The sequence below is a fragment of the Pagrus major genome, chromosome 2, assembly GCF_040436345.1.
Source record: "Pagrus major chromosome 2, Pma_NU_1.0".
NCBI lineage: Eukaryota > Metazoa > Chordata > Actinopteri > Spariformes > Sparidae > Pagrus > Pagrus major.
This window is the reverse complement of record NC_133216.1, coordinates 32,814,373-32,826,551: the sequence shown is the minus strand read 5'-3', so window position 1 is coordinate 32,826,551 and position 12,179 is coordinate 32,814,373. Positions and strand designations below refer to the sequence as shown.

Below are 12,179 nucleotides of genomic sequence, written 5' to 3'. Positions count from 1 at the left end.
CAGCTTCCTGTGTTGAAATCTACATTTTGGCTGAATCGCGTGTTTTGCCCCGGATCCAATAGAGGACTGATTTATTTCTTCTTCTCCTTTTGGCTTTTCCACCTGAGAGAGAGAGAAAAAGAAACGGAGAGAGAGGGGGACGCGGTCACATCCCTTCCTGTGTGTTTTTTGGACGCTGAGCCTTTTTACGCATGCAGGGAGAAATCTGTGGTGACACCTGATCGACTGGCTTCTCCGCGCACATTGACCCGGGAGCTCCAGGCGAATCAGGGAGGGAGAAAGCAGATAACTCGGTCAATGCTCGTCCTGCGCTGTTGATTTTGTTTGTGTGTGTGCTTCATTTGCGGGGTTGTTGCCCAGCCAAAGCCATGGTCCACTGCGCCGGCTGCGAGAGGCCTATTCTGGACCGCTTTCTGCTCAACGTGCTGGACAGAGCCTGGCACGTCAAGTGCGTGCAGTGCTGCGAGTGCAAATGTAATTTGACAGAGAAATGTTTTTCTCGAGAGGGCAGACTGTACTGCAAAAATGATTTCTTTAGGTAAGCTCGGGGAATTTATGCGTTAATTATTTTTATTTTCATCATTTTTCTTTATTAATGTGTCTGGTTTCATGTCAGGAGCTGGACTGTGGAGGCAGCAGGTCAACAGGAAATTACAGAATCAAAAGAAATTGAAATAGGAGCATAGACGGTGACGATGCACCGCAAAAAGCTGGAAAACATCTATTTTAGGCCAAAGATTACACATGAAAAATCATTTGAATGAGATTTAGAGCAGATCACATTTTACTTTTATAATCTTTACAACTTTGAAATTAGCTGTGCTATTTATTATCAATCACTAGAAAATGCCAAGAAATTCTGAAAAATCCAGACTGCCTCTTCTTTTTCTTTCAGGAAAATAGTGATCAAAATAAGTTTTTAATTTGTTCGTTTTTTATACAATTATTAAAGAAAAAAGTGAACATTTCAGTTGTATTTACAATGAGGGCTAAGTAATAAATAAACGTGCGAATAAAGCGACCTGTCCGTGCCTGTAGGCGTGAATGAGGACTTGCAGGCGATAAGCTTTGATTAGGAGCGAGTAATTAAAAGCTTGTTAATTTGGATTCTTATGCAAAACAACAACAAAAGAGGGGCAGCAACATTAAACGCGTGTGCACTCGCTCTCAGCGGGGAGAGGGGGCGGTTTGTTAGGAAATCGAGGAAATCACACTTGGGGTGTGTGTTTTCTTATTTTACAGCGTGCAGCAGGCAGCCGGGGGAGCGCAGGATCAAACCCCGGCCACAGGAGCCGCGGCCCGGTGTGTTTACTCAGTCCGACTGAGGAGGACGTGATAAGTGGATTTGAATAGTAAACTAGTTAAAAAGATCAAGTCCGCAGACAATGCAATCACAGACGTGCTGTCAACAAGCAGTGCACCCCACTCAATACACACACATTGTTTAACAGTGAAGTCAATGGCAGGGCTGTAATTTACTGTTCCACAGCAGCCTGCTGTGTTAGAGTAATAGGACCTGGATATTTACTGGATTTCACCGTGTAAAACGTAGTATATGGAAGATAAAAAGCCCTGAAATGTAGATATAAAATAGTGATTTGATCAAATAAAAAAACAGTCACTTGAGCGAGTCTAAACAATGTGTGCAGTGGCTTCTAGCGACAGGAAATCATGTTTTTATTTCAAAATAATTTGCAATTTATTTATCTTATGCACTAAATTTCCATTTACCATCAGCAGGATTTATAGAGCGTTAGTTTTCTAAAATGTGTAAGGTTCAGCTGCGCATACAATAAAGAAACAGAATTTTACATTTTAATCTATTATTACTATTACTATTATTATTATTATTATTATTATTATTATTATTATTATTATTATTATTATCATAATTATTATTATCACATCCAACATAACAGTATGGACTGAGCATAAAGGTTCAATGTCTGGAAATAGAAAAAGGTCCAAAAAGTTCCTACAATGTGTTTTTCAAAGTGTGAGTCCTCACGTGAAGCTGTTCTCTGGTCTCCATATTTTCACTTTATCTACAGAGCCGCTTTTCACTATTCTCGTTTATTTTTAAAAAATGTAATGCTAAACAATGCTGTTCAAATGTTCAATAAGGTTTTAAATATAAGTGCGGGGTCAAGTCTGGAACCTGTTATAAAGTCTTTTCTTCCATAGAACTGCAGCTTCAAGCCTCACTGAATCAAGCCAGCAGTATTTTAAAATGTTCATCGATTCTGCAGAACAAGCCTTCGTCCCAAACGTGTCCGCCGTGTCACTAAACCTGACCGGATGTTTAGAACATTCTTATTGAAACGCTTCAACATTTCTTCTCTGTAAAATACATCTTTGACAGCTAGAATCATCTCTGCTCTTTCCCTCCTGCAGGCGTTTCGGCACCAAGTGTGGCGGTTGTTCGCAGGGCATCTCTCCGAACGACTTGGTCCGGAGAGCCCGGAGCAAAGTGTTTCACCTCAACTGCTTCACCTGCATGATGTGCAATAAGCAGCTCTCCACCGGCGAGGAGCTCTACATCATAGATGAGAACAAATTCGTTTGCAAAGAAGATTACCTAAGCAACGCCAGTGTAAAAGACACCAACCTCCTCTCAGGTACGGCGGGAGCCCTGCATGTGTGTGTGTGTGTGTGTGTGTGTGTGTGTGTGTGTGTGTGTGTGTACGTGCGTGTTCGCGCGTGTGTGTTGTGTGAGTGCTAGGCGGGATAAATTGTGATGGATGTGATGTGTTCAGCCCCGCAGTGGCTTCATCATTTCCATGAGCAGGACTTAGACGGCACCCAGAGAAAAGAATTCAACAAAAAAACATGTATTGATCAATCTGTCCTCAAATGTAAAATATTCTCAGCTGAAGACTTTCATTCTCTCTCAACATTAGAATCTTCTTCCGGGCCTGTAATGTCAGTATGTCATGGTTTTATTCCATAAACTGTCATATAGGATTCTTATTAACTGTTTTTATCTTAATATTCAGTCTCTCGGCAAAACACATCAGCTTATTTTTATCTGTCAAGTAAATGTTCACGTGTGTTTTTAATGAATCTTAATGGTTCAGCACGTAAACAGAAGCTCACTGTATCAAATGTTTGAATGAGGAAAAACTTGGTTTATTTTTATGAGTTTGCATCGCCGACAGCTGAGCACCACATTACTGCTGAGACGCTCCACAGCGAAACATGCACATTAGATTAAATCATCATGTATTATATTAGTTTTGTGCTATTTCACTGTTGTGTTGTGTTGTATTGTGTCTTGTTGTGTTTATCGCTGCAGTAATTCATTTTTTGGAGAACTGCTCGACTTATTCTGATTTCAATGTCATTTCTGTAGTAACGGCATGCAGCGACCCTAGTTTATCGCCGGACTCTCAAGACCAGCTACAGGACGACGTGGTCCTAAAGGACACGGAGATAGCCGCCCTGTCCGACAAGGAGACGGTTAATAACGAGAATGACGACCAGAACCTCGGAGGGAAGCGGCGCGGCCCGCGGACCACCATCAAGGCCAAGCAGCTGGAGACGCTGAAGGCGGCGTTCGCTGCCACCCCCAAACCCACCAGACACATCAGGGAGCAGCTGGCCCAGGAGACCGGCCTCAACATGAGGGTCATCCAGGTAAAGGGACGCTTACATTCAGCATCCGAGCTGGAATTTTGCTGCAAAACCAAAGATAAATTACAATTTTTCCTCGGCTCTGCTCAGGCTTTGGTTAGATTTAGACACAAGCACCACAAGGTTAGAAAAACACCGTGGTTTGGCTTAAAATAACTGTCAATGCTGAAACGTTGTGAGCGTGGCATGACACGTTTTGTTCACATGGTAGCCTATGGCAGGAACACATGTGGGGGTGTCTGCTGTTTGCACAAACGTTAACAGCTAATATTTTATCCTGGTAACTGGGCTGAGATCCTGCAGGAGCTCCAGCGCGTTCAAGTGGCTTCCTGCTCTTACTTCACCATGAAGTCACTCATTCATCACCAACAAATAAAGAGATATATAATAGCCCACATTTATTGTTAAGTGTGGGTGTTTCTTAAACTGGGTCCACGAGGCCCTCAACAAAAACACCATTGTAATTATCGCTTTCACCATCCCCTGTAATTTATACACGGGTCAATAGTAAATCATCCAAACGGGCTCTTCTGGTTCTGGTTGAAATATTATGGAAATAATATTCAGGGGACACCCACAGGTTGAGGAGGTGGGCTCGCGCCTTTTCTGTTTTATAGGGTGTTACGCACCCATTAAAAGGTGTGATGTAACAGCTTATATTTTATGGTAAAATGTCCCTGCCAGGCTGCCAGACTGCCATGACCGCGCAGGCCTCATCCCATCAGAGAGACACCACCTCCCCCAGCACCCAGCAACCTCCCCCCTCTCACATCCTTCACCCCTCTTGCAAGGAGGCCTCTTCCCTTCAAACTGCGTGGTCACATTGAATTCATTAAGCCGAAGATTGGCCGACGGACGAGGTTGATTTAGAAACGGGTAATTTATATGGGTATTTTTGATTCTTGGCGCTCGTGCCGGGGCAAAGTCGCCAACTGGCTCTGGGCTGCTGGGAGCGCTGGGAGTCCTGGCACAGCGCAGCCATCACGTTTTGCGACCACATTTAGCCATGCTGAGAGCATTTCCAGCCAAGTGGAAGGACAGAAATCTGTTTCAAGGGTCTTCAGACTGTCTCTCCAGAACTCTGAATTACAGCAGGGCCGCGTTAAGTTAAACAAAGAGCAACGCTTTATTATTATTATTGTTATTATTATTATTATTATTATTATTATTATTATTATTATTGTTATTATTATTATTATTATTATTATTATTATTATTATTACTATTATTATTTTGTTATTATTATTATTATTATTATTATTATTGGGGACTGTTTACAAATTCTTAAAGCGGTAATTAAATGTGGCGCACCAGTGAATTGATAGGGAATGACTGACTATAATAACAGACACCGTCGGAGAGTTGAGCTTTTCTGCGGTTTTATTTCACCAACAGGTTTCCATAAATGGGATTTTTTGTTTTTTGGGATTTTTTTTCCGAGTACAGTTTCCTGATGTGGATCAGGCTGCGGGGCAGATCAGAGGTAAAAAGGTTTAGCATAGCAGATTAATGGCGATAAAGTGAAAGTGGTAGAGTAGGGGTATCTAATATGTATGAGCACGAGGGAAAAGGGAAGAGCATAATTAAAGGAAGCCGGCCTATAGATTAGGAAATGATAACCTCCAAGAGCCCGGTAATATATTGGTAACAACCCTCCTATTAAGTATTAATTGGAGATTTTAAGCCCCCGCTGCTGCAGCCTTCAGTCGGAGTAAATGGAGGGTTAAAAGATCATTAGGGAGGTTAGATGGGACTCTCGCTTCTGTAACGATAATTGGGCGCAGTCCTCTCCGCCGCAGAGCCTTGCGGATTTAACGCACCGGCTCATCACGCACGCCGCAAAACATACAGAGCTCGGTTATTTACTCTAATAAGAAGCCAACGCGGTGCAGGTGCCAAGGTAAATATGACACCTAATTACACCTTCTTTTGTATGGGGGGGTGGGGGGATTTGCACAGAGGTTTATTTACATATTTAAAAAAAAGAAAAGTCCACAACGCGCCACTTTTTGTTTGTTTGTTTGTTTGTTTACATATTTATTCATACATTTCCGCCACCTCAAAATCACACCACGCGCTCTCCTCCATCACCTCCATTTTTCACTCTCTGCCCATCTTCCACACAGAATATTGACGTGCAATCAAAATGGCGTCAGTAGCCCACTGCATGTTTGCTGAGTGACATGAGGTGACCCGTATACGTGTGTGTGTGTGTGTGTGTGTCCAGGTCTGGTTCCAGAACCGACGTTCCAAAGAGAGGCGCATGAAGCAGCTGAGCGCGCTGGGCGCCCGGAGGCACGCGTTTTTCCGGAGCCCGAGGCGGATGAGGACGCTGGTGGACCGGCTGGAGCCTGGGGAGCTAATCCCCAACGGGCCCTTCTCATACTATGGAGGTATGCGTGTGATTTAGTAACAAAAGTAAAGAATTATACACATGTCCAATGTCTTTGTCTCCTATTTATTCGGGTTTAAATGATTCGCTTTCTGCAATTTTCACTGTTCCGAGTCAGTCAGACATTTTTAAACATATTTTTTTAAAATCCTAACTCCTATGGTTCCTTATTTCCTCTATCATTTATTTTCTATTTTTCGGTTTCCCTCTGACATTAAACAGCGCTCCCACATTGTTCTGTTTCGTCTTATCTGTACCCCGTCAGCTCAGGTGTTCAATAACAAATAAAGCGGTTTTATTTAGGTCTTTGTTGACTGCATAAAGGCACTGCCACCTCAAGGAAATAGATACCATGTTTTGCCTGAACACTTTTGGTTTTCTGAGCCCTTTTTTTTTTTTTTTTTTTTTTACAACAAACGTGTTGGTTTAGTGCACGAAATTAAAGTAACATCTATATAAATAAATAAATACAATAAAGTGATTTTCTGCTCTTGCTTAACATTATGACAAGTTTGGATATTCAGCAATAAGGATCTCATTTTTTAGAACAAATTCAGCTGTGATATATTATTCAGTCTGGGCCAGCCCGTCCATAAGCTTTTGGAAATCAGTGAGCTGTGAGTTAAGTTTAAGTGAATTTAGTTTACATCTCTGTGATTTCATACCGCACTCTTCCTTCAAATGCTTTGAAATATCTGATCATTTCATTTGTGCTCGGGCCTTTGTCCTTTCTGCTGAAGCAAAATGTCTAATAATATTCTGCTGAAGTGAAAAAAAACTCGGTCTCAGTAGGTAGAATCGCTGATGAAATGGCCCCCATTTTAATTAATTTTGTGGCCACGTTGTTCTCCCCTCCCAACTGCAGTTTTGATTTAAGTGTAACATGCTCTGTGCCTAATGTAGTACGGCGAGGGTCTCTCTCCCCCTCTAATACAAATCAAGCTATGTATATTCAATGAATTCCTCACTGTCTCCGGAATTATTTCTGCACACCATTGTTCTCAGAGCTAACGTTGATTTCTTTCTTCTTCTCTTGGATCTGCAGATTATCAAAGCGAGTACTACGGCCCAGGAGGGAACTATGACTTCTTCCCTCAGGGGCCTCCATCTTCACAGGCCCAGACCCCAGTTGATCTCCCCTTCGTGCCCTCCTCAGGCCCCACGGGCACCCCCCTCGGAGGTATGGACCACCCCCTGCCAGGCCACCACCCCTCCAGCGATGTGCAGCGCTTCTCCGATATCATGTCCCACCACCCGGGGGACTCTCCCAGCCCGGAGCCCGGCATCCCGGGGCCCCTACACAGCATCTCTTCTGAGGTGTTTGGCCCTAGTCCACCCTTTACCTCACTGTCGCTGAATGGCAGCGGATACAACAACCACCTGTCCCACCCGCCCTCGGAAATGAACGAGGGCACTGTGTGGTAGCTTTCTGAGAGAGCGGACTTTACTGGCGAGAGATTTGGTAACAGAGGGTGGTGACGTTTGTTGGTGTTGGGGCCTGGGGTTGAGAATGGGGACACGGATATCGACAGGGTTAGGGCAATGCCATTGAATCACTTTTTTTGTTTTTGTTTTTTGTTTTGGTGTTTTCATATTTATTTATTTATTTTCCCATTTGATTTGGTGATCTGTTTTTGTGGGGAAAGCATAATAAGTTATGTTAAAAAAAAATTGTCTTCAGTATTGTGTTTGGGTGTTTCAATTGCTTCTTTCACCCCTCACCCCCCCTGCATCCAGAACTGGACTTGAAAAGAAAAAAGAAAAACTGGGCAAGACTGCTGAACTGCCCCCATTCACCCTCTCCCCCACCTCTTTCTTTGAGCCTCTGCAGCACCCTGTCAACCCACCTGACTCCTGTCAGTGGCCTGCCATAGCGACCAAACCCCCTAACATTCACCGGTGGGGTAAAAAACAACCCTTTCGAAATCTCCTAGAGTATGTCCCGAACACAAAAACATCATTAGCTACTGTCAAAGACTTCAATAGCTTTACAGAGAGAGAATAAAGGGGCCGAGGGTTGGTTGTGTGCTGACCTGGCACTGTAGGAAGGCTGAGCGGCGTTCAGACTTTGTTCGAGGCACTAGACTTGACCCTTGTATTTATTCAGAAGCTCCTCAGACCTCTTTGCCTCTCAAGGCTCTGCCATATTGACACTTAACCTTTTTGACACAAGGCCAGAGGAAATGACAATTTTTCCTCCGTCTGGACTATTTGTTTCTTTTTTTTTCTTTTTCTTGTTTTCAGAATTTCCACCAAATCTGAAGAAGGCCGCCTTCAAAAGGCATACAGTACAAACCCTCTACGGATTGCAAACCCTTTATTTAAAGTGGAAGTGAACTTGAAATGTTGAAATGAAGTCTACCTTCTAAAAATCTTCTACTGGGGTTCTAAATGGGACTTAGAACAGTCAACTGTTTACGTAATCTATTTAATTCAGGAGTCCAGAAGTCTCGAAAACCATGTTTTAGAACCTCTCGATCCATATAAAAATGTTCCAAGCAACCAACCAAACTTTTGTATTGATTTCATTTATATTGTATGGAGATAAAAACAAATTTGCTGGGGTTGTGGTTCACTGTGCTAGTTTGTACAAGATGTTGTTTACAAAAAAAGGTTGAAAAAAGAATAAAAACATAAGTAAAGTAGACATTTGCCAAATTAAAAAAAAATAGCACAAATACTGTTAAAGTGCTTTGCACCATCATCTGCAGAACGTGTTGAGACAAAATGTAAGTGTTAAAAGGAGTAATTGAATTCTTAATTTTTTAGTCTGCTGACGATACATTCATAAAATTGTTAATATAACATACTTAGACAGGTTTTATTTTTGTGTCTTCTACGGAGAAAAATCCAAACTATTAAAAGTTGATGGTCAAATATGCAGCTAGTAGCTGCTACATCTCTTTGAATATCAAGCCCTCATGGTATGTCTTTTATTGTTCCAATAAACCTAAGCTTATGTGACCTCCAGTGCATATTAGACCATTCACTGTATAAATACAACATGTTGACAAAAATGTGTTTCTAATAAAATTAGAAAATATACTAATGAACATATTTTCTTTGGAGCAGCTATCTGCCTTACATTACAATGTATCATGTATTGAACGGTGCCAGTACAGGTGTATATCACAGGGCTCTCTGTAAGCATCATGTTTTCCATTCACATGGAGTGTGAAATGATTGGCCTTTGCACACATGATGACAGGTAAACATTTGTTAATTCTGATGAATGTACTTCAAAACCATTGATTGAAACTTGAACAGCAGTCGGCAAAAAGCATGAGTTGTAGAAACAAGCCACAGTCATGCTTTGCAGTTTGAGTTTTGTGATGCTAATCTTAAAATGTCAGCAAAAGCTTTTCTCTTTTTCCTACATGCCGCAACGTCGCACCACATCATGATGGCTTGAAGAGCAATTCATAGACAAATAGAACAACAACAAAAAACTTTTCTGCTGATTTCAGTTTAGGCATTTAGTGGACTGGCTTGCTGCAGCCAACACAAGGGGGAGCGAATTCACAACTTATGCTGATGCCACTTCTTTCCCCAACCACTTTGGCTCCAGCCTCAGAATCTTCCGTTCAGTTACTCGAGGTCGTCAACTAATCATAAGCAGTTAGCTGTGCAACTGTGAAGGACAATGATGAAATTGCCGTGACCACAGCTCTCCTGCTTGTTATGCTTTTATTAGCCCGCTCCTACATTATTATTCCCTGCAGCTTACTGTTCATGGTGCGGTCTGACAGCTGAGAGGGACATCTCCTAACTTATTTCAACGAACATAGTCGTAATAGTAATCAAGAAGCCCAAACACTGAGGCGTGATCTTTTGCAGGGAGGATGAAAAAATTATTCATACTTGTAGGGAAATGAGTCAGTCGTTGGGATTGTGGCATGAATCCGGGGGAACCTTTATCTCCCAAACCCTGAATGTGCATTTAGGACCCTATGCAATCCCCGTTTTCTCCCCTGCCTCCAGACTGTAATCCACCATGAATTAATCATGGTCTTGAGAGTTAACCAAGCTTGGGGAAGTGGGGTGGAAGGTGGGGGTGGAGGGCCTGTGGAAGGATATGGGTCTCTGTTGAGCCACTGGGCTTAGCCCCCCCTGTGATAACACCATGCACTGGCAACTTACCGCCCCCGGGGCCACGGCTCTTTACATTCAAATCTTCTATTGATTGCTCATCAGCTGTTGGTGCAAACTGACCTTGTAGTCTAATGCTGGAAAATAAAACAAGTCTTAACAGCATTGAATGGGGTTTAAATGACATTTTAAATCTCTGAGTCAGGACGTCTGAATAGCCCGCACACCCACTGGGATCCAAAATAAGTGTACTGTATGTGCATGTGTGTGTGATGAGAGGGGGTGGGGGGTGGGGGGGGAGTGAATGCTTAGTGGAAGGAGGGTGGTGTGTGTGTACAAAATGGTTTACTTTAGGGTACAACAGGGGCCAAAATATTGAGCCAATAGGAAGATCAGGCCCAGCAGGCAAACACTGAGATACTTGCGTTCAAAATGAGAAGGGTTTTTTTAGAGCCCTTCTCCATATGAGAAGCATTTGGCTGCTAGCTTTAAATGCAGAGTGGCTCAGCTGGAAGTGTACCCTCTCCTCGGAGCGGGCGTAAGCACACACACACATGGCACCGGTCCTCTTTTCTTCTCAAACAAACGACACATGTAGGGGGAAGCCAATTTCTTGGCCAGGAATGAGAAAACGCTGTTAATCAATGGAGCGGGCTGGTTGATCGCTGAGCCACATTTCCCTGGCTCAATACTCAGCGAGTGGGTGATACACAGTCATGTAGCAGCCTGATAAGCGGACCTCTGCTGACGAGCTGTTTGTTTTGCCACCTCACTACTCTTTACACTTACTCCTACCTCTTTCAAAGACGAAAGACATAAGGGGGTTTTTCATTCATAAGACCATTTCTTTTACTATTTAAGTGATGTTGATGGGCATTCTTTAATTCCTCTCAAATGTACAATTCAAGAAGGATTCAACTTATAGCCACTTAGCTCTTTTCAAGACAAAATCTTGCATCTTCTTTTTTTGTAGAATAAACAGAAGAAGTAAAGTAAGTATGATCAGCTGTGGCCACCATGGCTGAAAAGACAAGCAAAAGAGAAAGCCAAACATGATTAGAAAATACTAGTAAAAGACAAAAAAGAAAGTTGCAGATAGGACCCAAAGTGGAATTGGAATAAGCCAAAAGAATCTGATGCAGATAGTGTCTGTGATAGAAGTGATTCCTGCATTAATAGAATTTGGTTTTCAGTCTAGCTGTCTCCAAACACCTGACTGAGCAGGTAATAAAGGAAATGAAGTCAAATATGATATGGTCCTGTGGCTTTGGAAAGCAATCTTTTATGTACACTTTGGACAGTTTCGCTTTGTAAGTATTTTATTGTACTCAGGGCAGTTGCCAGGATTTTAGAATTGCTGAGGTTGTGAGACCAGGTTTTCCCATGCACACCATACCCCCGCAGAATATTCTGACCAGACAACAAAAGTTACTTATTATATCTAAATTTTTCATATTTGATTATTCAGATAACTGTTTAAAATTTGGATGAAAAATAAAGTTTAAATACAATTTTGCCTTCTCCACACAGCCAGGATAAAAACAGATGGAGAAACAATGAATTCTTTATCCATTTACTACCCTGAAAGTAGTAGAAATTTCACATATTGGATCTACAAAATATAAAATACCCAACGTGTGTTAATCTTCGGTTGTGGTAAGTTGACCCCACATCATATTGTCTTCAATGGAGTGAAGCCCTGAGTTATATCAATCAAATTATAAAGTTTACAGCTAATAACTGTTTATTCTCCCAAATAACAGTAAAATAATAGAAAGTCAACCCAAATCAACATGAGCAGGGAAGAAGAATTCAAAGTTTCAGAGTTTCAAGCTATTTTCAGTCAAGACGAAAATCTACGATTGTCATCAGGCAACAGAATAGTTGCTCCATTAATTTAAAATAAGACGGAATTTAGAAACATTTAAAAAAAATTCAAAGGGATTTCCTCACAGATTTTCGGGCTCTGTACCTTTAGCCTTATGAAATTAAGTCAAAGTGAGGAATCTCATACAAACAAAGCTCATAATGTCAGCCACTATCGGCTGCATTCCAGTATACACTC

General features: G+C 42.0%; 1 protein-coding gene across 1 annotated transcript; it reads left to right on the top strand.

Moving 5' to 3' along the window:
• The first annotated feature begins 368 nt into the window (after positions 1–368).
• lhx1a (LIM homeobox 1a) lies at positions 369–7,450 on the top strand. The gene is made up of 5 exons (XM_073492514.1): positions 369–538; positions 2,395–2,618; positions 3,353–3,636; positions 5,861–6,026; positions 7,071–7,450. The coding sequence occupies exons 1-5, from the start codon at positions 369–371 to the stop codon at positions 7,448–7,450; spliced, it is 1,224 nt and encodes a 407-aa protein (XP_073348615.1).
• The last annotated feature ends 4,729 nt before the right edge of the window (positions 7,451–12,179 follow it).